A 12202-nucleotide genomic window follows, 5' to 3' on the forward strand; every position below is an offset into this window, starting at 1 on the left:
TCTGATATAAGGAGGTCCTTCTCCTATTGGTCGCCAATGTAAGGGAGTACTACCATGAATACTGATATAAGAAGGTCCTTCTCTCATTGGTCACCAATGTAAGGGACCATGACAATGAAAACCTATATAAGGAGGTCCTTCTCCCATTGGTCACCAATATAAGGGAGCACTACCATAAAAGCTGGTATAAGGAGGTCCTTATTCCATTGATCACCAGTGTAAGGGACCATTGCATTTGAAGCACCCCCTAGCGTTGCTAGAGTGCAAGTGATACGATTTTTGTTGCGTTAGTGTAGGTAAATTTTCAGACTTTGGGGGGTCGGTTGAGTGATTCAGGTAGGCTGGATGACTCATCAGCAGCTTTTCTGGTGACTTCCCCTGCATTTTGGAAACTGGGAGAAGATTCCAGAAGCAGTCTGGGAGGAGCTAGCTGGAGTGTTCGGAGGGCCCTGACAATCCCCAACAGAGGGTTGTCAGGGGGCAGCCCCCCTCAAAAACTCAGAGTCAGCCCAGCTCGGGTTGGAGTTCGGGTGGAAGCTGGAGATGGAGTGTTAGGCTGTTCTGGGAGCTCCCCAGTCTGGCGGGGGGGGGGGGGGTGACCTTGGGCCTGGACTTGGGTGCAGACAGGACCCTCTTCAAGACACACGGAGGTGTCCTAGCCAGGAGGCATGGGAGCAAAGAGAGGACAGTGGGAGAACACTGCCAGGCAAGTCCCCAGGAGGAAAGGAACAGCCAAGAGGACTGGTGATGGAGCAGTCTAGGATGGATGCACAATCAGTCAGGAGTACTGTGGTGGCACAGGCAGGAGAAAGAGGCAACTGCAGCCAAGAGGGCTGGCAGGGTCTGCGGAGGTGGTGCTGGGAGCAGTAACCACAGATAGGACAGCTAGCACCATAGACCTGGATTTTTTTTTTATACCTGACATAACTTCCTGTTTGTACCTGACATCACTTCCTGTCTTCCATAGAGACTTCCTGTCTGCGTAGAATGGAGATCACCACCTTGTGGAGCTCAGAGGAACTGCAACCCTGAGAAACGTCTCATAGTGTGAACACGGCCTTGAGCCGTGTGTGTGTATGTACTGTATATCGTTATATATGGTGTCATCTCCACTCCCACCAAGGGGGATAGGAATATATTACTGCCTAGTCCAGCCTTTCTCAGCCAGGTCTCCTCCAAAGGTCTCTACTCTCTAGGGGTTCCTTGACAAATTAACAATTTCTGTCTCTCAGTAACAAGTGGCATCAATGATCTGTTAAGGGGGGCATTCTCCTGTTGATCACCAATGTAAGGGATCACTACAATGACCACTGATATAAGGAGGTCTTTCTTCCATTGGTCACCAATGTAATGCACCACTACACTGACCACTGATATAAGGGGATCCTTCTCCAATTGGTCACTAATGTAAGCGACAAGTAAACTAACCACTGACATAAGGGGGTCCTTCTCCCATGGGTCACCAATGTAAAGGACCATCATACTGTTCACTGATGGAAGGTGGTCATTCTGCCATTGGTCACAAATGTAAGGGACCACCACACTGACCATTGATAGGAGGGGGTTCTTCTTCCATGTAAGGGACCACTACACTAACATAATGGGGTCCTTATACCATTGGTCACCAATGTAAAGGACCACTACACAGACCACTGATATAAGGAGGTCTTTGTCACATTGGTCACCAATGTAATGGACCACTATACTGACCACTGATATAAGGGGGTCTTTCTTCCATTGGTCACCAATGAAAGCAACCACTACACTAACCACTGACATAAAGGGTTCCTTCTCCCATTGGTCACCAATGTAAGGGACCACCATACTGATGACTGATTTAAGGTGGTCCTTCTCCCATTGGTCACCAATATGAGAGACCACCCCACTGACCACTGATATAAGGGGGATATTCTGCCATTGGCCTCCAATGTAAGGGACTACTACACTGGCCACTGATATAAGAGAGTCCTTCTCCCATTGGTCACTGATGTAAGAGGCCACTACACTGACCACTGACATTTTTGGTTCTGTCCCTATTGATTTCAACGTGGTACAGACTCAGCATGCACATTTCCCTGAAGTTTCCCAAAACCTGCTTGGTCCGAACCCAGGACAGTCGTGTAGTTGAAACAGAGCAAACAAGAAAGCTAGTATTGTTCTAATGTTCCCACTTTGGGGTTGTTGTTGTTGGTAAAAATATCCACTTCAAACATCTTGGCTATGGCTAAGACCATTACCAAAAATTCCAACTTGAAAGAACGATAGTTATGTGGGTGTAGTCTGTCAGTTTTAAAATACGACTAGCATAAGCAGTAAAATGCTCAACACCATTCTGCTCTTGGGAAAGTGCAGCCCATAATGCACTGGAATCTACCATCAGTATAAACACGGGAAGGGTTTGGTGTAGTCAGCATATGCCAGAAAGGGAGCAGTAGTTAATTCCTTGAGGGTGTCAAAAGCCTCCGTTTAGGTAGATTGCCAGTTGGCCTGAATGGGAGGTGATGACTTGCTTTTCTGTTGAGTGTAATGCCCACACAATTGTGTGAGAGGAGTGACAATCTGGAAAAAATTGGGAATGAAATGCTGGTAGTATCCTACCAGTCCCGGAAAAGAGTGAAGTTCTGTCACTGTTTTTGGAACTGGCCATTCCTGTACTGCTTGGATTTTAGCCGAATTAACACACTCCACCCTCTACAACATTGCTCAAGTACTGTATACGATTCTGCTTACGGTGGCACTTGGTTAAGTCCGTATTGTGTCAGTCTGGTGAAGACCTGATCAACGTGTATCTATATCAATCTGGGTTCAACCATGACAGTAGATCCTTGCAATCTTTTTCAAGCTCCCACAGGAAGTGGGCACACCACCTTCTGTCGTGGTAACAGCTTTAGTCGGTGCCAAGGTGGTTACTGCACTATTCCCGCCTTCTCTGGTTGAAGGTTATCCTGGGCTGTATATGTTATACTCCTGATCACTGTAACTCCGTACCTTAGGATCTGTTTGATGTACTCTACTACTGCTCTCTGGACCTTGGGTTGTATATGATATACTCCTGACCACTGCACTCTGTACCCTGGGCTGTATATGACATACTCCTGACCACTGCACTCTGTACCCTGGGCTGTATATGACATACTCCTGACCACTGCACTCTGTACCCTGGTATGTATATGGCATACTCCTGACCACTGCACTCTGTACTCTGGGCTGTATATAATATACTCCTGACCACCGCACTCTGTACCCTGGGCTGTATATGATATACTCCTGACCACTGCACTCTGTACCCTGGGCTGTATATGATCTACTCCTGACCACTGCACTCTGTACCCTGGGTTGTATATGACATTCTCCTGACCACTGCACTCTGTACCCTGGGCTGTATATGATATACTACTGACCACCGCACTCTGTACCCTGTGATATACTCCTGACCACTGCACTCTGTACCCTGGGCTTTATATGACATAATCCTGACCACTGCACTCTGTACCCTGGGCTGTATATGATATATTTCTGACCCACTGCCCTCTGGGCCATTATTTATGGTTAACAATAAACTGATGATCTGTAAAGAATTTTTTTAACGCATCGCATATACAGGAAACTGAAGATTTCCCATCATTGCTCCGGTATACACATTTTTATTTTAATTTAATAGATAATTTTATTATGATTTTCCCTTCAACAAGAATGTTGTAAAAACATAAGGAAACAGCAAACATAGCAATACAATTAACAATGAAAATAAATTGCATGGAGACGAATTTCTTGTTTTGAATAAACGTGTCCTGACATTTAGGGGCTTGATCACACATGAGGTTGGAAGCGGTAAAAACGGCGGCCCGACCACCCTCCTGAACGCTAACATACGGCAGCTCCTTACTGTACATAACATTGTGGCCACAGGAAAACTAGAGGGTATAATGAGGTATTTTTTCTGAAATATCTTCATCATTTGCAATACCACGATATGGACACTAGATGGAACCAATGATCATAGGAAATCACTGTATGAAATAAAATACAACCAACATTTGTCACGGCTGGTCACATTCAATCAAACATTTAAAAAAAAACAGACCTCGAAGTGCTTGTGAAAGCTTCCACCCCAAAATGTACTCAGCCAATGAAAGGTAAGGACTCCATTTTTATTTTTCTCCTGCTATTAATGGCCAACACGGGACAACACTTCATCCATGTCTTTGGTGATCTCTGATCTCCTTATGAAGGGTTTCTTACACGATGAAGATCAGCCATGGAGTATATCTGAGGTGTATATCAGGGTGTGCTTCTTCCCCACATGTCCAGCAACATTCATATAGAAGACATTTTCTGCACTCAAGGCACTAATACACCTCGAGAGTTGTGTGGGACCCCTGATGTACGGGAAGACAGGACTTCAGTGAGGATCAATTCCCTCACTCGGGACAGGAATACGGCTTCTGCTTTGTGTGTGATCTCTGATGTGTGTAAAGATGGGACTTCTGTGAAAAACATTTCCCGCAATCAGGACAGGAGAATGGCTTCTCCCCCGTGTGAGACCTCTGATGTCTATAAAGGTGTGACTTATCTGAAAAACCTTTCCTGCACTCAGGACAGGAATATGGCTTTTCCCCCGTGTGAGACCTCTGATGTATGACGAGGTCTGCTCCTCTTACATAACATTTCCCACACTCAGGACAGGAAAAAGGCCTCTCACCCGTGTGAGACCTTTGATGTATGATAAGATTGGACCTCTGTGAATAACATTTCCCGCACTCAGAACAGAAATATGGTTTTTCCCCCGTGTGAGACCTCTGATGTTTGACAAGATCTGCTTTTTCTACAAAACATTTCCCGCACTCAGAACAGGAATAAAGCCTCTCACCCGTGTGAGACCTTTGATGTACTAAGAGATTGGACTTCTGGGAAAAACATTTCCCGCACTCAGAACAGAAATGCGGTTTTTCCCCCGTGTGAGACCTCTGATGTTTGACTAAATTCGATCTTTTTGCAAAAGATTTCTCACACACAGGACAGGAAAACGGCCTCTCACCTGTGTGCAGTCTCCGATGTTTGTTAAGGTTGGACTTCTCTGAAAAACATTTCCCACACTCAGGGCAGGTATGTGGCTTCTCACCTGTGTGGATTCTTTTATGCACTTTGAAACTGCATTTGAAACGAAAACACTTCCCGCACTCAGTACAGGAAAACCTCTTCTCTGTTGGAAGGACAGCACTGTCCCTCACAGTCTGAGGTTCCTCAGAATAAGAGAAATACGATGGTCCGGCACCGTCCTTCACAGTCTGAGGTTCCTCAGGATAGGAGGAATACGATGGTCCGGCACTGTCCCTCACAGTCTGAGGTTCCTCAGGATAAGAGGAATACGATGGTCTAGCACCGTCCCTCACAGTCTGAGGTTCCTCAGGATAAGAGGAATACGATGGTCCCCCACTGTCCCTCACAGTCTGAGGTTCCTCAGGATAAGAGGAATACGATGGTCCGGCACCGTCCCTCACAGTCTGAGGTTCCTCAGGATAGGAGGAATACGATGGTCCGGCACTGTCCCTCACAGTCTGAGGTTCCTCAGGATAAGAGGAATACGATGGTCCGGCACCGTCCCTCACAGTCTGAGGTTCCTCAGGATAAGAGGAATACGATGGTCCATCTACACTGTGTGGTGCCGGATGGACATTTGAGGTAGCCGGGTTTTCTCCTGGACTATACTGTGTGATGTCCTCATCTTCTACTTTACAGTCTGGAGACAAAGTGAGACAATCCTCTGAGGTTTTCCTCATCTCCCGTCCATGTACTAAAATAGAAATAAAAAGATTATTACTAGACATGAGCACATTGGTTCTCCTAAACCAGGACTCCGCCCACATCAGGCAGCTTTGTCTCTGAGGATCTTACAATTCCACCCTCATGGTAACTAGTAAATGGGTCCTCTGATCTCCTACCAGTTAATTTCTTTCCTATATTTTTGACTTATTCCGTTTGTATCATTTGGTAGGTTTGATGAAATAACTTATACGGTGTTAGCTTGCAATCCAGTTTGGTTATTTGGGCGACACCCTCAAGGTAACTAGTAATTGGCTCCTCTGAATCACCTACAAGTTCATTTCTTTATTCATGGACCTTAGTTAGAGAGTGAGGAAAAAAAACAAGAAATATCTTTTGATTTTTGGGTTAGGCTCCATGTACACGGGACGTTGGAAATGGCCGTTTAGGAGCAGTTGGGCGTTTTTTTCAGAAGCCCCTGAACGCAGCTCCATGTTATCTTATCTGTCCATGTACACATGGTCGTTTACAGTCATTTGCAGGCAGTTGCGTTCAGGGATGTTTTTTAGAACGCAATTATTTGCGTTCGAACGTGTGTTTCTGGGCGTTTCAAACGCAAAAACGCGACCGAACGCGATGACCCGCGTTTAGCGTTCGCGTTTTTCCATTTTAAAGTGGAATAATTTTTTTGACCTCTAGGAACGGTTCTAAACACAAACGCCCGATAAACGCGGGTACAAACGCGACCTAACGGACGTTTCAAACGTCCTAAAAATTACAGCATTCAAAAGGGACTTTTAAAGCGGAGTTCCACCCTGGATTTTTTTTTTTTTTTTTTTAATACCCCCGGGACAGTCAGGGCTAGTGCATTCCACAATGGCTAGCCTCTGATCTGTCCCGGGTTGCACTTACCTGTTAGGACAAATACTTACCTTGCAAACGTCTTGTCCAGCGCTGCCATCTCAGATGTGGGCAGCTTGAAGCCAGCGAGATCCCCTTCGGCGTCTTCTTCCGCCTTCTTTGGTCCCACGATGCTCTGCGCCGGCCCCGACGTCACTTCCGGGTCGCGCGCGTCATCCCTCTACAGCTTCTGGGCATGCCCAGAAGCTGTTTAGAAGGGGATGACGCGCGCGACCCGGAACTGACGTCGGGGCCGGTGCAGGCGCAATGATTCCTGGGAGCTATGACGTTCAGCTCCCAGGAATCATTGCAGACCCAGGAAGTGACGACGGGCCGCGGCCGAGGAAGGAGGAAGAAGGAAGTAAGGTAAGTATTTTTTCTTCGCTACGAGGTAAGTAAAAAAAAAAAAAATATGCGATTATCCATTTCTTTTTCAGGTGACCCGGAGCGAGAAGATGGAGGTAAGTATAAAAATAGGGTGGAACTCCACTTTAACAACGTCCCGTGTACATGGAGCCTTATTAACCAATCAGAGCTGTCTTTTATAGGAGTGACAGAGATGAGGGGATTATAGGACGAGTGTCCCCACCCCCTCTATCACTCATTGCCATCTTCCCAACACAAGAAATACTGCTGCACTTCTTATTTAGTCCATTCGTGAAAAACAGCAGGGCTGAGCCCCACCAGAGGTCAGAGAGTGAGGATGGGGGGGGGGGGGGACAACCAAGATGAAAACTGGACTGATCCTGAAGACCACCATCATTGGATTTTTGACTCCTCCCTCATTATCACTTTTTCTGTTTAAGGTTCCAAAGTTGGAGGATGTTATCACATTATTATCAATATGTAAAAGTCTGTGCTCCAATCAAATCATTTTTGTTAGTACTGTTTGTTTGGAGGACCACATTAGTATAATTTAGGTCCAAAATTAAGAAAATGTTCTGGCCCTGTATTTAGGTGGACCCGTCTTAAAATCTCCCCTTATCCTACAAAACCCAAGACCCATGGCCCTTGCCCCAGGTGCCTAGGTTGAGCAACGCCTTTGGTGAAAATCAACATTTTCCTGCCAGCTGCACCCCAAAATCGACATAGATCCAGTCTAGATACATAAATTGTGTATACAGTACAAAGAAGGAACATTATCCAAGAGGAATACAGGACAGGAAACAACTCAGGAAAGTGACCAGGATATTACAGGCTGAAATCACCTAGTCCTTCCCCTACTCTGGACCAATCAGTGAGCAGTATGGGTGGAGGAATGTATTTAGTGTTAATGACCCACCTGTGCTGATCTCTGTAGGAGTGTCCTCCTCTATAACTGTCCCCATTTTTCCATCTTCCCCCATAGACTGCTGATCATTTCTCACATACGTCTCTTCTTCTTCTGATTTAACCTCAGCTTTAGAATCTCTCAGGTTTCCACTCTGAATACACAATAATAATGACATCAATTGTAATAATGCAGATAATGTACAGATCCTAATGCTACTACCAGTGATTGTTACTCATCTACCTGATGATGGTGGGGGATGGTGTGATCTTCCTGTGTGGAATCCCGGGAATACAGAGGACGGGGACATCTCTCTGGTGGGTTCCCATTACTGGATGCATCTGTAGGAAACACACACACTGACTGAATACATTGTTTCTATGTGTTTATCAGATGATGGGGGATCTAGGTGGAGCCTCCGTACTGCTCTCTCCTTTACAATAAAGTCTCCTCTTACCCGGTGATGTGAGGGGCGGCTGATTCTCCATCATGACGTCCTTGTAGAGATCCTTGTGTCCTTCTAAATACTCCCACTCCTCCATGGAGAAATAGACAGTGACATCCTGACACCTTATAGGAACCTGACACACACAATGATACAGTCACCATCCAGACACATCCCTTGTCTGTTACTGGATAATGTCCCAGAATTCCCAGCACCGCTCACCTCTCCTGTCAGCAGCTCCGTGATCTTGTTGGTGACTTCTAGAATCTTCTGCATGTTGTGTCTTTCAGGTTTTAGGGAGTCACATGGAGGCACTGTGATGGTGATATTATTACCTGACTTCAGAGGAAAATTCTGTATTGAAAAAACAATAAGAATATCATGTTAGAATCCCAGAATCCTCCTCACCTCTCTGGTCAGGTCTGTGTTTTATTAATTGAGATAAGAGTGATGTCATGTGACCTCCCAGAATCCTCCTCACCTCTCTGGTCAGGTCTGTGTTTTAATAATAGAGATAAGAGTGATGTCATGTGACCTCCCAGAATCCTCCTCACCTCTCTGGTCAGGTCTGTGTTTTATTACTAGAGATAAGAGTGATGTCATGTGACCTCCCAGAATCCTCCTCACCTCTCCGGTCAGCAGGTAGATGATCTCTAGGGTAAGGTTTAGGATCTTCTCAGTCATGTGACTCCAGTCCTCCTCCATCCTCATTGGTGCCGTCATTTGATCTATACAGGTTTCCTTCTAGACGGATAACTTTCGGAAATGAAAGTAAAAATTATTTGGATGGTATTGGTCACACAATAATAGGATGAGAATGTGAGGAAGGGAATAGGAGGGTTGCGGTACGCTTAAAGAGGAACTAGTCAAGGTAACTGAATCCTGAGTATGCAGATTAATTATTATACATCATAATTTGTCAATGGTAGTGAATGCCAGCTTACTCTTTCTGTGTCTAGATCCTTTTTTATTTATCGCTCTCTCTGGTGTTGAGAGAGGCCATTTCTTGTGAGGGCAAATGAAGCCCAAGCCGGAGTCTTCCTGGAATAATGCCGACTGCTCCGCATCGCCGGCCTAGTAAATCTCACGCATGCGCAGCAGAAAAGCTGTTTCCCTTCTGACATGGATAGGTTACTATTAGGGATGCACCAAAATGAAAATTCTGGGCCGAAACAGAAACCGAAAATTCAGGATGCCCTTGGCCGAAAAACGAAAATGACTTTTTTCCCCCACAGCCTGTATATAGATGCTTCCTGTCCCATAGCTGTATTATACACGTATAGTGCCTGGGGGTAGCTAAGTATAGGGAAACAATGATGCACTTTATAACACATAATATGTTGTCACTCACTGCTCCCCACAGATAGCAGGTTGACTCTGGTTCTGCTCCTGTCCTTCCTATCCGCAACGGCCATACAGTAGAAGATGGAGGGAGGAGGTGGGTGGAGCCGGAGAGTCAGTAATAGGCGCGGAGGAGGACGAGAAAGATCCTCCTCTTCTCTGCATGCTGGGTCCTCTTCTCGGCCTTGCGTTCCTCTCAGGACCATGACGTCACTGGTTGCTAGAGGCCACTCGGTTGGAGTTTCTAGCAACCAGTCTAGCACAGGGCAGACGAGGAGGTACAAACGGCGGGTCTCGGGAGCCGGCCGCGGCCCGTCATGCACCATTTAAGTTAAAGTGAATGCTGCTGCTGCAGCGGCCATTCATTTTCGTTTTTCGGCATATATGACCCGTTTCGGGCGGAAAAGGGATAGGCCCATTTTAGGCCGAAAATTTTGGTTGCCGAAATTTCAGTGCACCACTAGTTACTATAGCAACGGCAGCCAACTTCCATTGTGGCTGCTATAATAACATGTACACAGAGGTCTGGAAGCGCTTGCACATGAAGGGCTCGGCACGGCCACGCCTGCGCAATAGATACAGATAGAGTCACTCCCCCGAGCCCTGCTCCACTCTCCTCAGCAAACTCTCCCAAGAGTGCGAGGGGGAAAAAAAAAGCACTGCTGGGATAGCTGACATTTATCTCCCAGGAGTCAGTGCAAATGCCGGAAACGATGTCATTAGCCTAGGCGTTTTACAGGCAGGGCAAGAAGAAGTAGATAAAAAAAAAAGTAATTTCACAAAATTACGTTTTTTATTCTCAATGATTGCACAGCAAGGGGTGAAGGTTTCATTAAAAGAAAGGAGAAAAAATGGCTGAAGGACTGCTTTAGGACTACTACCCCCATGGGAACATATTTCGTTTGGGCTGTTTAATGTTTTTTACATTTTCAAGGTCCCAGAACCCTCTTGGCCTGCTCTATTAGAAATTCCCTTTTCCATGTTGGGTTTGTTTGGTTTCTAAACTGGTTTTGATTAGTTTTAGATCTGCAGACAAGGAATGATAAATATAATCCTTCTTTTGACTTGTCTTGCTCTGAAGCAGTAATGTGAGGACAATGTAGGGTCATCATGATGTCCAGGAAGGGGAACTTGCTGACTTCTCACCAGAGTTGCCAGCTAATCAAGATGATTGCCAGAACTCAGTCTAGAAGGCTCCAATCTCCATCAGTCGGCTAACTGATAGGAGTGATGTCACTGTCACTCTCTGCAGTAAGAGAAGGGATTGGATTAGATAGCAGGAAGATGCTGCTGGTGAAGTAGAGAGAGCTATAGGGAAGGATTCTTTTCTCTTGGCACCAATGGCAGCCCAGTATGGGTAGAAGGAGGACAGTAGGGGGTGAGTTTGTTCTCTTGGTTGACAAGTATACTGTAATATTCAGGACATTGTACAGAGTGATATTGGATTCCAGGGGCTCTGAATTTCAGCACCGGGTACTGCCAGATCCTGTGTCATGGGAAGGTATTGGACTGCCTGCCCTGAAGCACAGCACTGATCTCTGGACACACGTTAGGTAATGCTGTTCAAGCAGACCTCCTCAAAGTAGGAGTGCCCAGCGAGGTGTAAAGGACTGTCCTTCTTCATTCCAGTTGGTATTAACCACTTAAGCCCCGGAATATTTTACCCCCTTCCTGACCAGGGCCTATTTTGCGATTCGGCACTGCGTGACTTTAACGGACAATTGCGCGGTCGTGCGAAGCTGTACCTAAACGAATTTGACGTCCTTTTTTTCCCACAAACAGAGCTTTCTTTTGGTGGTATTTGATCACCTGTGCGATTTTTTGATCATGCGCTATAAACAAAAAAAGAGCGACAATTTTGCAAAAATAACAATATTTTTCACATTTTTTTACGGTATATGAAATTCCCCCCCAAAAAAAAGTAAAAATCAAAATTTTTTAACATTTTCGGCCAATTTGTTTTATGCTACATATGTTTGGTAAAAAAAAAAAATCGCAAAAAGCGTATTTTGATTCGTTTGAGGAAAAGTTATCGCGTTTACTAACAAAGGGAAAGATTTTTGTCATTTTTTTTAATGCGTAATGGCGGCGATCTGCGACTTTTTTTGCTGTACTGGGACATTGCGGCGAACAGATCGGACCCTTGACTGACATTTTTGACACTTTTGGGGTTACCAGTGACATTACTACAGTAATCAGTGCTATAAATATGCACTGTTACTGTAAAATTACACTGGCAGTGAAGGGGTTAACTTTTTTTTAGAGGGAGGGGCTGTGTGTGTCCCTAGGGGCATGATTCTAACTGTGATTGGCTGTGGCTTGAGGTTTAGGAACCGTGATCAACGGTCCTACATAGTAGAACCGTATGATCACTATTCCTACACAGGGGAGAGTGACATCGGCTTTGTTTACATCAGCCGCCTGCCTTTCTCCCTCTCCACTGACTATCGCGAGTGACCGGCGGACGATCGGGTCCGCCGGTC

The 12202-nt window shown here is 45.7% G+C and overlaps 2 protein-coding genes across 2 annotated transcripts in view; one reads left to right on the forward strand and one right to left on the reverse strand.

Moving 5' to 3' along the window:
• LOC309562909 (gastrula zinc finger protein XlCGF66.1-like) overlaps positions 1-12202 on the forward strand; it is a 471303-nt gene that overhangs the window by 406177 nt on the left and 52924 nt on the right. The gene's annotated exons all lie outside the window — the stretch shown is intronic.
• LOC309564421 (uncharacterized protein) overlaps positions 4357-12202 on the reverse strand; it is a 224655-nt gene continuing 216809 nt past the window's right edge. Inside the window, 1 exon segment of the mRNA XM_082269051.1 lies at positions 4357-5122. Coding sequence (XP_082125177.1) covers positions 4422-5122 — 701 coding nt within the window. The 3' untranslated portion in view covers positions 4357-4421.

This window comes from Pelophylax lessonae (assembly GCF_965119305.1).
Source record: "Pelophylax lessonae genome assembly, chromosome: 9".
Lineage (NCBI taxonomy): Eukaryota > Metazoa > Chordata > Amphibia > Anura > Ranidae > Pelophylax > Pelophylax lessonae.